Source organism: Ipomoea nil, unplaced genomic scaffold, assembly GCF_001879475.1.
Source record: "Ipomoea nil cultivar Tokyo-kokei standard unplaced genomic scaffold, Asagao_1.1 scaffold2647, whole genome shotgun sequence".
Lineage (NCBI taxonomy): Eukaryota > Viridiplantae > Streptophyta > Magnoliopsida > Solanales > Convolvulaceae > Ipomoea > Ipomoea nil.
Window position 1 is genome coordinate 3242474 of NW_017619075.1, and position 16883 is coordinate 3259356.

The 16883-nt window shown below is 32.5% G+C and overlaps 1 protein-coding gene and 1 pseudogene across 1 annotated transcript; one reads left to right on the forward strand and one right to left on the reverse strand.

Annotated features, from left to right (window-relative positions):
- The first annotated feature begins 6401 nt into the window (after nt 1-6401).
- Nucleotides 6402-8880, forward strand: LOC109154354 (annotated as a pseudogene).
- Nucleotides 8881-15575: 6695 nt separating this feature from the next.
- Nucleotides 15576-16574, reverse strand: LOC109154432. The gene has a single exon (XM_019302225.1). The coding sequence runs from the start codon at nt 16572-16574 to the stop codon at nt 15576-15578; it is 999 nt and encodes a 332-aa protein (XP_019157770.1).
- Nucleotides 16575-16883: the final 309 nt, after the last annotated feature.

Below are 16883 nucleotides of genomic sequence, written 5' to 3' on the forward strand. Positions count from 1 at the left end.
GCTGCTAGAATCACGGATGAAATAGTGTGAACTTGGTTGGAGTTAGGATTCATGAAGACTTATCCTAATCAAGATGGATTCTGGCTTGAATTTGAGATGGCCTGGAAAATCATATAGGTTTGGGCTTAGTATAAGTGGGCTCGTGGAATTAAAGCGTGTTGCGACATTTTGATCGTTTGTGATTAAAATGACTTTGGGTTCATGAAATATCCACTATCCAGGCAAACGTTTGGGCCTATGGAATCAAGATGCACTAGACCAATGTCATTTTAAAATAATTTTGGGCTCACCCAACGTGAATGTGTTTTGGACTCAAGAATATTATGCATGTGTTTTGGACTCAGGAATTTAACGGACCGTTTGTTAAGTTTCAAAACTTCCTCGCTCCAAGCACATCAAGCGGCATGTCCCGACCAGTCTCGAGGGGGCAATTTGTAGACACAGAAAATTTGAATCCAACAAATGGACTGATAAATGGTTATTGGACCGACGTCGAGATTAATTATTGGACCAATTTAATTAATTGAATCATAGAAATTAATTTAATTTAATTAGTCCAATTAAATTCGACTTGGACTGTTGAATTAATTAATTAATTAGTCCAAACTCATTTCATGTTTAAATTATAATTATTATTATTATTTGGATATAATATAATTTTATTATATTTGGATTAAATAATTATAATTTAATTTAAATTTGAATTAGATTATAAGATCATGAACCAAGACTTGATTTTATGCAAGGTTTATTTTCTTAAATAAATAATTAACTAATAATTAATTAAAAAGGGGAGTTTGTTGAGGGATTTTAGTTAAGCCTTCATCACTATAAATAGAGCCCTCATTTTCATTCCAAAACACAATTGAAGACTTGAGGTGTTGAGAGCATTTGAAGAACTTAAAGATTTGAAGGCATTAAAGAACGCTTGAAGACTTGAAGGCATTTTGCGGTTTTGAAGATTTGAAGGAAACTTGAAGCCATTTTGTAGGTACTTTGAAGCTTTGCAGAGTTGATTGTCTCGAAGATCTTGAAGTCTTTTGAGGGCATTTGAAGACCTTAAGGAAATTTGAATCCATTGCAGGTGCTTTAAAACTTTGCAGGGGTTGATTGCTTCGAAACATGACGTTTGCTGTTGAAGATCACGCCAATTGAATCCCGGAAGCTACGCCATTTGAATCCCGGAGGCACGCGCCAATTGAATCCTGAAGTCTACGCTACTTGAATTTCAGAGGCATTTCAGTAGACAACGTTAGTGAAGAATTAGAGGACTACACAGAGATTTTGTTCCCGCATTTTGAATTATATACACACACTGTAAACGAATTTTATGAAATATATACAAAGTTTATTTTTTGTGTTTACAGTCTTCACCATAAGTGATTTTTTTACCACTCCTACCAAATAACTCTTTCCATTCATTAATAAGAGCAAAATTCCCTGCCTTTTTCCTCCTTTAAATATCAACCTTTCCTTAAGGAAACCTCGAAATAGCTTCAACATCAAACTATGTTATACACACCCCAGTCCCATTTGTTAATGTCAATATGTTATTCCTAGGGTTATAATTGCTGACAAGCTAGTGCGATAACTATGTTGGGGGCTCTGCAATCTCCAAATACAAGAGGCTCCCAAAACCAATCTCTTCAACAACAGCCCTCTGAAGTTGATTAAAATCTTGATCTGCATACAAAAACTGGTGAGTTGACGACATTGAGTTTAAGACCGGCAAAACACTTCGGTTAACCCGAGGTTTCTTTGATTTTGAAGCTGGCATTCCAACTGCCATATCACTAGGCCCCACTTCATTCACAGTGTCAGGAACCAATGCTAACTGAGACCTTGATCATTTGCGACGAGTGGCTACTACTCACAAATCAACAGAGAAAACAATATAGTTACATATAGATAGTATATAACAATGCACTACAAAATCGGTAAAAAAAACACACAAAAAAAATACAATAAATATGTTATTTGTATAACTTTGCACTATAAGGTGCATAACTTTCCTTGATTTGTAGTTTTCTTGCATTAGGTTTCAATAATCCAGAATGAAATACTTCTAAAATATATTATAGCCTTAATTGCATAAATTTAAACCTTAAGGTGCACACATTTCCTCTTTAATATGCACGGATTTAAAGCTTAAGGTGCATTACTTTAAATCTTGATTGCCTTACACTAATGGCATGTTTGGTTCATGAAATAGGTCAGTAATGGAATAACATTCCTTGGAATAGACATATTCCATCGTTTGATTGGATGATTTTGTCATGGGAATAGCATGCCTAGGAATGAGCTATTACCTTCGCAAGGGGAATAGCCATTCCTAGGGGGGCCTTGGTGTTAGCTATTCCCATGCCCTTGGGAATAGCTTTTATATCACAAATACCAAAAATACCCTTTGCACATTATATAATATTTATATTTATTTAATAAATATAATGTATTATATAAATGTATATATTTAATTAATTATTATTTTTATCTATCAATCTATCAATAAATATATATATTTAAATAAATTATCTATGTGTGTCTATGTGTGTGTGTGTATATATATATATATATATGGGTGTGTGTGTGTGTGTAAATAAAAAAAATTAATTGTATAAGACTCCTTAATTATGGAGTCTTGACTCCTAAATTAAGTAGTCTGCCCATATGCATGCTTAGCGGATGGGCATTGCAAGCTTGCCTAGCGGATGAGCATTGCAATTGAAATTATGGAACCTTGATGCTCCTTTTATAGGAGCCTCAAGGCTCCATTCCTTACTTCTCCAACCGATGTGGGATAAGTGAAAAAATAAATATAAATATAAATATGTATTTGTATAATAATAATAATAATAATAATAATAATAATAATAATAATAATAATAATAATAATAATAATTATTATTATTATTATTATTATTATTATTATTATTATTATTATTATTATTATTATTATTATTATTATTATTACTAGTAATTCACCCGCGCGATGCACGGGAAAAAATTATGTTATTATAAATATTATTTAATATAATAATATTTTTGAGCTTCCATTGGTCAAGTATTTATTATTTTTATAGAATACAAAATATAAAATTACAATTAAAATTATAATTTTATATGGGTAATATAATCTCTAATTATGTGCATATTCAAATAAACTTATAGAGAGAATTTATATAATTACATTGATTTATTCTTAATTGTATTTCATCTATATTATAATTTTCACAATACGAATAATAACTAAGATAATTGCATTTGGAAAGCAAATTTCAAATTTTGTATGTGTAAATTTAAACTCTAATTGAACACATTTTTTATATGATTATATAATATATAGCTATTTTATTTTTCAAAAGTATATTTTTTATATGATTATATAATATATAGCTATTTTTTTTTAAATGTTGTGTTTTTTTTTTTAATAAAGGATGTTGTGGCATTAATTGTAACATTAATTATTTCACAAACCATATAGCTTTATTATATAATAAAGGATAAAGGATTAAGGATTATTATTATTATTATTATTATTATTATTATTATTATTATTATGTATAAGGGTATTTATGTCTTTAAAACATATTCCATTTCTATTCTTTTAACCAACCAAACACTGAAATACAATTACTCAAGTCTATTCCTTCAGCCAACCAAACAACAGAATACAATTCTTATTCAATTCCTTACCTATTCCATTCCCTATGGAATAACATTCCTATTCCCTCCAAATTCATTCCGTGAACCAAACGTGCTGTAAAAGGTAAGAATAACTACTGCCAAGCCTTAAATGCATACTTTTAAACTTTAAGGTGCACAACTTTACTCTTTAAGGTACATTACTTTATTATAACTTAATGTGCACATATTTATAACTTAAGATGCGTAGATTTGAAAAGTAAAGTGCTTAAACTTAGGCTCTGTTTGGCAACGATAAGCTAGGAGCTTATAGCTTATTTTAAGCTACTAATAAGCTATAAGCTCTGTTTGGTAATGTTCTCAAAATAAGCTTCTAGCTTAAAATAAGAGCTTATTTTGGAACGCTACTTTAGGTAGCGTTTCAAAATAAGCTACTAGCTTCCTAACTTTTTTTCCATCTTTACCCTTATTATTTTAAAGTAATGACATATTTTAACCTTATGAATTAAAACTCTTTCTCTTCCCCTATCCCAACTTTCACGTCAATCCCTTCATCTTTAGCTTCTTCTTCTTCTTCTTCTTCTTCTTCTTTTTCTTCTTCTTCTTCTTCTTCTTCTTCTTCTTCTTCTTCTTCTTCTTCTTCTTCTTATTATTATTATTATTGTTATTGTTATTGTTATTGTTATTATTATTGTTATTATTATTATTATTATTATTATTATTATGGCTTCAACCAATGACAATATTGCTACTTCATTATGGGATGCTAGACAATCATGATCATCCTAATAGTTTTATTTTAAAAATGTTTACTTTTTTTTAGAAGACGAAATGTTAAATTTTAATATGTAAACAAACTAATTTAAATTTTATGAAGATGTCTTTTTTAGTCTTTTTACATTTATCAGTTTATCAAAAAACTAATTTTACCAAACACTTTCAATCATTATTCCAAAAGGCTGAACCCCAACCTTACTCAACTGAACATGAACCATAGAGGCTAGACCAGTGCTCACTGCGCACAAGGAGCCCCCCTCACTTTAAGAGGTTGCTCCCACACTGCCGCTGGTGCGCACAAGGAGCCCCCCTCACTTTAAGAGGTTGCTCCCACACTGCCGCTGGTGAGACTCGATCCCTGGTCATTATTCCAAAGTTTCACCTCTATGACCAGTTGAGCTACCCATGCGGGCAACACTTTCAATCATAACAGCTAGCTTAACAGCTCTTCAATTTTCAGCTCCGGGCTTATAGCTTTTCAGCTTTCAGCTCCTTTTCAGCTATCAGCTCATAGCTTATAGCTTTTCAGCTAGGTTTGCCAAACAGAGCCTTAAAAGGTGAGTACAAAGCACTGAAGACTAAAAAAATCCACTAGAACATAAATCAGTAAAATCATAAAAACTAAAATCATAAACACCAAAAATACCTAGAAACTATGATGATGCAATCCTTTACTTAAACATACTACGGTATTTTGATGATTAGGTAAAATGTACCTTGTTTAGCCGATGTCGGTTGCTGCGGTTGGGGTACATTTTGTTCAAAAGCTAATAATCCTCTGTACTACTTCGCGAGTTCGCGCCAAAGGTATTAACGTTGTTCTAGATTTCAAGTGATCGAAGATGGAAAAGATACAAAGACAGGAACCAACAATGGAAGAGATCACTTCGCCTGACATATTTACCTTCTTCTTGCTTGCGGTTGATTACAAATGGTTCGAAAACACACACAAAGCATGCAACAATGGAGACTGAGTGAGAGAAGACGACGTAGTGGAGAAGATTGCTTTGAATTTTTTTTTTTTTTTAACTTTTTTACCTCTCAGTGGGCGGACTACTTTAGAAACCACCGTCTCTCCAAATTCAAGATCAACGGCTGAGATTCGTTGATGATCATTGAATAAAGGGTTGCGATTAAAGTTTAAGGTGCATTAATTTCAATTACTACTTCCAAGCCTTAAATGTATAAAGAGTAAATAGTCAAAATGGTCCCTCGACTATAGCTAAATTCACAAATTAGTCCTCAACTTTCAATTTCAACCAATTAAGTCCTTAACTTTGCAATTTTAACACGATTTGGTCCTCCGTCTATTTGACCGTTTGTTGACCATGATCTTTGAGAATATATATGTAATTTCACGATTCTGCATCATTCGCCGTGATTCTGCATCATCGCCGGCGACTGCGTCGTCATCGACGATCTTTAGAAGAACTTGCAGCTCTCGTCGGAGCACATGGAGGCCTCCAGGATGACGTTGCACCGTTTCGGAAACACGTCGTCTTCTTCGCTCTGGTACGAACTCAACTACATTGAATCTAAACGTAACAGTGCAGTCTGAAAATGCAACCGAAACCTTAAAAAACCGACGATGGACCATGAAATTACATATATATCCTCAAAAATCACAGTCAACAAACGGTCAAATAGACAGAGGATCAAATCGTGTTAAAATTGCAAAGTTAAGGACTTAATTGGTTGAAATTGAAAGTCAATGACCAATTTGTGAATTTAGCTATAGTCGAGGGACCATTTTGAGTATTTACTCATGTATAAATTTAAACTTAAGGTGCACAACTTTACTCTCTAAGATTCGTGATTTTAAAGTTTAAGGTGCATTAATTTGAATTACTACTTCCAAGCCTTAAATGCATAAATTTGAAAGTGCATTTATGAATAGATAGTGTGGGTGATATATATTCTCTTTGTACTTTTGAAAAAGTAGCTATGATTATAAACAGATACCCAGAGACTCAGCTGTACTCAAGTATAACCAATAAGATCTCAAAGCCCTAGAAAGGAATCAAGGAGTCTCACCAAACGCATACTACGCAAGTGAGCAGCCAAGAACCACCGCTCTCTCTAAACCCATCTCGCTTCTTGCGGTAAGTTTTCTTAGTTTTAGGTTCCTCCGGTCTATGGAATATTCTAAATATTTAATGCGAAGAAGTAGGAGGAACTTGAGTAGAATGCAAATCTGTGATATTTCAGATGGGTTTTGCTTTACTTTTTGCTTCGATTTTAAAGTATGAGAGTCTGATTGTGAATTTCTTAATTTGAAACAATTTAGTATGAGTAATTAGTAGCTGTGGCTTCACTTTCACTACGCTGTATAGGTACTCCATTTTTCTAATGAGTTTAATCTTGTAGTGTTAGACCATTCGCCATTATTTGAGATGAATATACTTGTATTTTTTGTTTTTGTTCTCTATTATAGTGATTGGTGAAAAATTTTGGGTAACATTTTCTCAAATTTGCTGAGATTTAATCAGTTCATTTGAAAAAGTGCAGAATTTCAGAATGGTTTGGATGTATGTTATAATTTTGCTTTAAATTTTGTTTTAATTTGCTTCAAACTAATTCTTAGTTAAGTATGGCATTGCTTGGTTTTAATTTGTTATAAGTATAGATTCTGAGTTTATTGAAGCAAAATCACATCAAGTATAGATTATGAATTACTCCTATTAATTCAAGCATACCAAGTATGAGTTTATGTGATCTTGCAGAATTGTCAATGCATTGCTTTTGCTTTAATTTTGTCTATGCATTACTTGAGATTTGCATCATAAAATTAAGTAGAACAGATCTTATGTTCTGCTACAAGTGTATTGTTGATGATGAAGGTCAATTAGAAAAGCTTTTTTGGTGCCATGGCAGAAATCTGAAATTGTAATTTTCTATTGTCTATCTTACTTCTCATATTAGAAAATGCTATGAACACAATTTGCAGGCAGATACACAGGGTGGATATTCTTACAGTATGGCTGATGAGAATTCAGTATGTGATTCTAATTCAGTAGGTGATTCTAATTCCATCTACCTCGGCTATTCTGTCCAAGGCTTTCCAACTGCTCCCCCATTCTTTTCAGACTCTTCTTCATCCTCATCCTCGGACTCGGATAATCCTTTTTCGGAACGAAATATCATCCAATGGTTCATGGATGATACTCTATCCAAGCTTATAAATCTTAGAAAAGAAGCATTGGCAAAAGAAGCCTCATCCTCTCGGCGTAGGAGGAGGCCAAGACGGGTCATTGAGAGAAATCGTGAAGTAGCACATCAACGTTTATATAATGATTATTTCTCCAACAATCCGACATACACCGACGACATATTTCGACGAAGGTTTCGAATGCGAAGGCACTTATTTCTTCGAATAGTTGAAGGTGTTACAAATTATAACAAATATTTCCACAGTAGTGTAGATGCCACCGGTAGACAAAGCTTTTCACCCCTACAAAAATGTACTGCGGCTATGCGTGTGTTAGCATACGAGACTTCTGCGAATGCTGTTGATGACTATCTACAATTGGGCGAGTCCACTACAAAAATGTGCATTGAGAGATTTGTTCAGGCTATAAATGTTGTGTTTGGGGATGAGTATTTGAGAAGGCCGAATGATGTAGATCTACAAAGGCTAATGCATATTGGCGAACAAAGGGGTTCCCAGGTATGTTAGGGAGTATTGATTGTGTGCATTGGGAATGGAAAAATTGTCCAACCGCATGGCGTGACCAATATGCTAGAGTGAACCATAGATGTCCAACCATAATGCTTGAAGCCGTCGCTTCTGCAGATTTGTGGATATGGCATGCTTTCTTTGGTCTAGTTGGAACATCAAAAGATATTAATGTGTTAGACCGGTCGCCAATCTTCCATGAGGTCTTAGAAGGTAAAGCACCCCAAGTAAACTTCTTTGTTAATGGTAATCAATACAATTTGGGCTACTATTTGGCAGATGAAATATATCCGAATTGGGCGAACTTTGTGAAGTCAATCTCATTACCTCAAAATGCAAAACACAAATTATTCACAAAGAAACAAGATGATGCCAGAAAAGATATGAATAGAGCATTTAAAGCGCTCCAAGCACGCTTTGCTATCATTTTTAATCCATCACGGATGTGGTGCAAGGAAACACTTGGACAGATTATGAGAGCATGTATTGTTATGCACAATATGATTGTAGAGGATGAATGAGATTTATATGATGATGATTTTGATTATACAGATGAAATTGTGAATGCCAATGTATCCATGCTTGAAAATGCACAGGACAATCTAATTCAAACTGATGAATATATTCAAAATTATGCAAGGATTCATAATAGGCCAACTAATCATGGACTACAAGAAGATTTGATTGAAGAGATATGGGATCGGTTTGGTGGAGATGAGATGAAATAAATGATCAAGTCTGTTTGAACATTTATGTAATTTATATATTATATATTTGAACTTTTAATTTATGTAATTTTAATGATTTTAATTAATTTTATTTTTCATAACCTTAAGTCCTATATATTTCAATTTTTATATAATATTAATTATTTTATTTTGAATTTTTACATAATACGAATTTTTTAGTTTGAATATTTATTAATACAAATTATTCTATTTCAAAAAATTTGAAAAATAATTTTACTTAATTTCAATTTTGCTTTAGTTTTTTTTTTTTTTTTTTTTTAATATTTGAGATGAATACTGAATTTTATATATATATATATATATATATATATATATATATATATATATATATATATATATATATATATATATATATATATATATATATATAATAGAAGAGAATAATTGTGAAAAGAAAATAATTTATATTAATGAAATAAAATCAAATTTTTTGGTGATGGGAATTTGTGAATATTTTTCAAAGTGATTTAGAACTGTATGTCACGTAAATACGAAATGAAATAAAATAAAAAAGATTAAAAAGATATGCTACTACTATTATCAATTTCTTTTGGCTTTCTTCCTCCTATGTAATTGGATTTGACTCAATTTTACATATACTATATTTGAAAAAAAATAAAAATTACTCTTCTTTCCTTGTCTTCTTATATACCGGAGTAATTGATATAATTGGGTTTGATTCAATTTCACAAAATATTATATTCACAAACAAAAAACATACTCCATATATATATTTAATTCAAATAAATATATTTAAAAATATTTAAAATTCATATTTTTATTGAAACACTCATTATTCTTTTCATACCTAAAGAGAACTAATGTCACTGCACTGGGATTCAATCATGTGGCTACTCATAATAGAAGTGAGTAGTTAAGTTTTTTTCTTCCAGACTTAGGGGCATTTTTATAATATCAATCATTTGGATGAAAATATAGTTTAAAATTAAAATTAATTACGCTTTTCTTTCCTATGGTAATTTTATGATAATTTTTTAACTTGAGTTTATTTTTCTCTTTTTTTTTTTTTTTTTTTTTTTTTTTGTAAAAATAAAACTAATGTATAAAAATATATCATTAAAAGGCTCTAATTAAGATCTTTTGAATGACATCCATGTTGATATATTTTTATTTTTTATTTTTAAATAAATCTATACGTACATAAAGTCATTACTTTAGTGTATTATTTATATACATTAAGTTTTGTTTTTATTAACATATAGAAATAACATTATGAACCTAGTATCAAATGAATGAAAATACACATGATGTACATTTAGTTTAGGATTTTTAGACATTACAACTTATATGTTTATAGACATATAGAATAAATATTAGAATAAATTTCACTTTTAGTCCACTGACTATTATAAATGTTATCACAATTGGTTATTGACTATTAAAATTTTCTAATTAGATACATAACTATGTAATTTATTATCACATTTGGTTCTGCCATCCAATTTTTTGACCAACTATTGTCAGAAGTGCTCCTTTCAAAACGTACAAGTAAATGCATGCAGTGACCAGAAGTGGTTATTCCGAAAGAAGCAAATATAGCACTTCCGGCAATAGTTAGGTAGAAAATTGGACGACAAGACCAAATGTTATACAAATTACATAGTCATGCACCTAATTATAAAATTATAATAGTCAATGACCAAATGTGATTCATGTGTAATAGTCAAGGGACCAAAAGCGAAATTTTCTCTAAATATTATGAATATAGTACGAGATGAATGTTATTAAACATGATGCATCTATAGTAATATTTATATACATTTAACTTTGTTTTTATGAACATTATGAACCTACTATAGAGTGAATGTAAATACATATGATGTATATTTAGTTTAGTGTTTATGAACATTAATGTTTATGTAACTATGTTTATGGAGATATAGAAAAAGTATTATGAGTATAGCACACGATGAATATTACTAAACATGATGCATCCATAGTAGTATACTGTCTATGTATATTAAAATTTATTTTTATGAACATATAAAATAAATATTAAGAATTGAACATACTATAGATGAATGAAAATGCATATAATGTATATTTAGTTTAATGTTTACGTACACTAAGGTTTGATTTATGGATATATAGAACAAATATTATGAACATAGTCTATGATAATGTTATTAAATATGATGTACTAATTGACATTGACATTTGATATAAAACGATGTCATTTCGGACCAGGATCCACAATGGAAACAACGACAAATTATGCTATGGACCCGTGTCCACCATGCACATGGTTGACACGTTATACATTCATAATTTCTATACTGTAGATTCATAATTTCTAAATTGTAGATTCATAAAATTTATAATGTAGATGCATAATTTCTATACTGCACATTCATAATTTATGTACTGTAGATTCATAATTTCTGTAATATAGATTCATAATTTCTAAACTGTATAGTTATCAAATTATGAACACATAGTTATCAAATTATGAATCTACAGTACAGAAATTATGAATGTGCAGTATAGAAATTATGAATCTACATTATAAATTTTATGAATCTACAGTATAAAAATTATGAATCTACAGTATAGAAATTATGAATCTACAATACAGAAATTATGAATGTGCAGCATAGAAATAATGAATCTACAGTATAGAAATTATGAATGTGCAGTATAGAAATTATGAATCTACATTATAAATTTTATGAATCTACTGTATAGAAAATATGAATCTACAGTATAGAAATTATGAATCTACAATATAGAAATTATGAATGTACAGCGTGTCCACCATGCACATGGTGGACACGGGTCCAGGGCATAACGCTCCGGAAGCAACACACATGGCTTGTATTTACTAAAGAAATATACTATCTTGGAAACCTTAAACAATACACATAGCCTGCACTTACTAATAGAGCAAATTACACTTTTGGTCCTATGACTATAGGGGGCGTGTTAATTTTGATCCGTGACTTTTAAAACTAACAATTTAGTCTTTTAACTATGCTTTTTTTAGCAGATTTGGTCCTCCCAGCCAAATCACTGGTGGAAATTGGCCGGAAAAATTTAAACATTTTTAAATTTTTTATTCATGAGGGTAAAATGGTCTTTTTACGTTAAAAATGGAAAGTTATCTACCGCCGGCAAGATGGAGCTTGACGTCGACAACGCGGCAGAAGATGTGAGGAGGGAGGTTATACGCGACGGCAAGGTGCTCCAAGTGGCTCTGCGCCAGATACACGACAGCGCTGCCTTTCTTCGGCAACGAAATCAACGGCCCCGCACAGGCGTACCAGAGCTCCATACACAACAACCCCAGGGAAGAAAACTCCGTCAAATCCGAATTATCCGGCGATGTTGCCGCCGTTTCTTCCTCGTCGACGTTGTCATTGTTCATGGTGTTCAGATCAATTAATCCGCTCATCATCATCATCATCCTCTCTCTAAACCCTACGATTCACGGTGTTCAGATCGACGTGGTCCTACGCTGCAAGATACCGCCGCCGCCGCTTAATCTCTTGTAGTGGGCTCGATGGTACGGTGGCTCTCGAAGGTGAACGTGAAGAAGAAGAAGCAGATAACTTTTCAATTTTTTTAAATGTAAAAAGACCATTTTGTACTCGTGATTAAAAAATCTAAAAAGGTTTAAATTTTTCCGGCCAATTTCCATTGGTGATTTGACCGGGAGGACCAAATCTGCTAAAAAAAACATAGTTAAAGGACTAAATTGTTAGTTTTAAAAGTCACGTACCGAAATTAACACGTCCCCTATAGTCATAGGACCAAAAGTGTAATTTGCTCCTTACTAATATTACATTATATTTAGTGTAATAGTTTAGTATATGCAACTTCTAATACTATTGGGCAACCAAATACATTATTTGTTTTGCTAACTACATTTAATTAAAATTTTCAAATTCAAAATTATTGTCTAGCAAATTTACTTTGCACTCTAGCTTTTAGATGTCCCTTAGCTTGCTTAAAAATACCCACAAATTAGGTTCAGTCTTTGTGATTTTTTTTTCTTTTTGTATAGTTCTCTTTGTATGCCCATGGTATTTTTGTAGTTTGAGAAGTGATGGGCATATGGTCCTTTCTTTTCTTTATTTATTTATTTTTTAAATTTTATCTCAATACTAAGTCATTATAAAGCAAATTTTGATATTTGGTACTATACATACTTTATTATAATAAGATATTGTTAGAATATTATATAATATTTTGAGTATTTATTTACATTATTTAAGTTTGATAAATAATATAATTATTGAATATATGTTACTATCCATGCATCGCACGGGTGCTATACTAGTCTGAAATAACAACAAAGGTGTCATCACATTATGTTAGTTGGCAAATTTCATATTTAAAAACTCACTTAAAATTTTAAAATGGTTTTAAATTTTTAGGGAAAAATTGTCAAATAGCTACTTGAACTTTACTTAAAAAGTTAATTAGGCCTTTAAACTTTTTAAGATTAAAATTAAACCCATCAATCTCTCATTTTGGTGCAATGAAGTCTAAAAACTGATTAGTGATATGTTATCACAAGTCACTAGACACTAGGGTTTCGGTCAATATTCTTACCAATTCAAGCGATATTTCTACTAACTTCGACAACATTTTCGACAATAAAATGATCGATCACCGAGAATGGTCGTCGGTCGCCTTTGAATCATTGGCAGGGCCGACCCTAGGCAAGGGCAGGCTAGGCCCTTGCGCAGAGCCCATGCTCGGAGGGGACTAAACTCATAACAGAATACACATAATCTAACATAATACATAATACACATAAACTCATAACATAATACACATAAACTCATAACAGAATACACATATCTAACATAATACATGATACACATAAACTCATAACATAATACACAAACTCTTAATAGAATACACATAAACTCATAATAGAATACACATAATCTAACATAATACATAATACACATAAACTCTTAACATAATACACATTAAATCAAGGAATAAGGGTCAAATATACCATTCAACTGCGCACCAAATTGCAATTAGGCCATCGAACTCAAAAAGAATGCAATTGAGTCCCTGAACAACGCAAATGCATGCAATTCAATCCAAATTGACTTGTTTACCTGGAAAGGTGGTTACCGAATTTTTTAAAATATTTTTTAAATAATTATAAATAAAAATTTAAATTTAAATTTATTAAAAAAAAAATCCATTCGTCTCCGGCGGAGACGAAGGGGTGGCTTCGTCTTGGGCCGTCTACCCGGCCATGGAGACGGCCTGAGACGAAGCCACCTTCGTCTCAGGCCGTTTTCATGGCTAGGGAGATGGCATGAGAGTTGCCTGCCACTTCGTCTCCGGTGGAGACGAAGTGGTGACTTCGTCTTGGGCCGTCTCCCCAGCCATGGAGATGGCCTAAGACGAAGCCACCTTCGTCTCAGGCCGTCTCCATGGCCGGGAAGACGGCCTGAGAGTTGCCTGACACTTCGTCTCCGGCGGAGACGAAGTGGCGGCTTCGTCTTGGGCCGTTTCCCCGGCCACGCATGGAGACGGCCTGAGACGAAGCCACTTTCGTCTCAGGTCGTTTCCTTGGCCAGGGAGACGGCCTGAGACGAAGATCCCTTCGTCTCCGGCGGAGCCGACAGTAGTTTTTTTTTTAGTTTTTAATTTTTTATTTAAAATTATTAAAAAATATTTTTTAAAAAAATTCGGTAACCGTCTCTCCAGGTAAACAGGTTATTTTTGGATTGAATGGCATAAGATTGCGTTGTTTAGGGACCGAATTGAATTCTTTTTAGTTCGATGGCCTAATTGCAATTGAGTGCGCAGTTGAGTGGCCTATTTGACCCTTATTCCTAAAATCTAAACAATAAAAACGACGTCGTTTTGGTTAGTGCGCACAATGCATTTGTGAGATTTATTTATCATTTTGAAATCTATTTATAATTGAGTAATTTAATAATTATATTTATAACTAGTGTTATCTTGTGAACTTTTATAATGAGTTATGAATTGTAAAAATTATTTAACTTGATTAATTAATTTATATGAAATATATTTTAAGATTTAGTTATTAATAAAAACTAGTATTTGTCCCGTGCGATGCACGGAAAATATGTTATAAAAATATACCCTATATAAGGTTTATTCATATATAAAATTTTTGTTATTTAATAATTATCACCCGCGCGATGTACGGGAAAAAAATTATGTTATTATAAATATTAATAAAAAAATAGAAAAAATAAAAATATTTTAAATTGTTTAAAATAAAAATATTTTTGAGCTTCCATTGGTCAGGTATTTATTATTTTTATAGAATACAAAATTACAATTAAAATTAAAATTAAAATTTTGTATGGTTGGTATAATTTCTAATTATGTACATATTCAAATAAACTTATAGAGAGAATTTACATAATTACATTGATTTATTCTTAATTGTATTTCATCTATATTATAATTTTCACAATACGAATAATAACTAAGATAATTACATTTAGAAAGTAAATTTCAAATTTTGTATGAGTAAATTTAAACTCTAATTGAACACATTTTTTATATGATTATATAATATATTCTTTATGCACATGTCATTCCATAAACCCAAATGTCATTCTATAAATCCAAGTCCACTTTTTGTGGAGATAATTCAAATGTATTTTTTTCTTTTAAAAGTCCTAAGTTTAGAAATTCAAAAAAACATTAAAGACTCATACGATATATACTTTTTTTTGAAAAATATATGTGGTGTTTCATTAGAAATAAGCTGAAATAATGTCTGGTGGGTGAAGATCCCAGTATATAGCAGCAGGTTGCTGATAAGCCGTAGTAGCTAATGCATGAGCTAAATAATTGTCTAGTCTAGAAATAAATTTAAATGAACAAGACTGAAATAAAGTGGTGGTTTGCCTACAAATGTCAATGGCATAGCCAACGTAAGAACGGAACGCAGCGGATGGTGTAGTAAGATAGTGTTGAAGTGTCAAACAATCTGTGTATACCTCGATATTCTGTTCTCCCCAATCCTTTAACCATGATAAAACTTCCTTGCATGATAATGCCTCGGCCATAAGCGGTGAGAAACAATTTGGAAGTGGTGCAGTGTAGGCCGAGATGTAGCCTCCATTCGCATCGAGCAGGATTGCCCCAACAGTAGCCATGCCTGTTTCGTGCAGATAGCCAGCGTCGACTCGACACCTCCTTAGCGCCGGCACAACCTGTTCGGCAGCATGACCAACGTCTCCTGCAAATTGTTCGGCATGGTCTTCTTCCCCCTCTTGGGCCGGTGGTGTTGCAGCTGTTGGAGGAGCAGATTGGGCAGCAGCAATCAGATGGGTCTGGCTCCATGCATGTTTGGCGGCGGTAGCGGCTTTGAGTAACGAAATTGGTCGTGGTAGGCATACCTCCCAAATCGCCCCATTTCGTGCTCTCCAAATATTGTATAGAATCGATGCTACATATAATATCCCATCAGAATCCGAAACATTTAGAAGTTCACCAAACCAAACATGAAAAATATTTGTGACAATATTGGGGATCGTAAGGTTAGATTGTTCCCAAATGTTCTTTGCAAATTCACACAACACTAATGCATGCATTGTATCCTCTTGTGATATCCCACACATGGCACAATATGGATCCACATCCACTCTCCTTATAAGCAAATTATTAGTGGTAGGCAATATATCACAAATGGCTCTCCAAAGAAACATTCTCCATTTTGGGGGATTTTGAGCTTCCATAGGGTCAACCATTTGGTAAAAGTTCCACTATTATTCTCATAATTTCCCACTATTAGGCTGTACCCATTTTTCACAGGATATATTCCTCTCGGATCCCCATGCCAGTACCATGTATCATTATAATCCGGGGAAACATGTATTCTCATAATTCTTGTCACATCAGTAGGTTGAAATAAATCTGTTAGAATAGAATGATCTCATGTACCAGTTTGTTGATCAATCAATCCCACCACTTTGGCCCCCTGTAACTGTATTGGCATTTCTGTGTGTACCATGGGGTCCTGCTCATCCTGCAACCAGGGGTGAGTCCATATGAGTGTA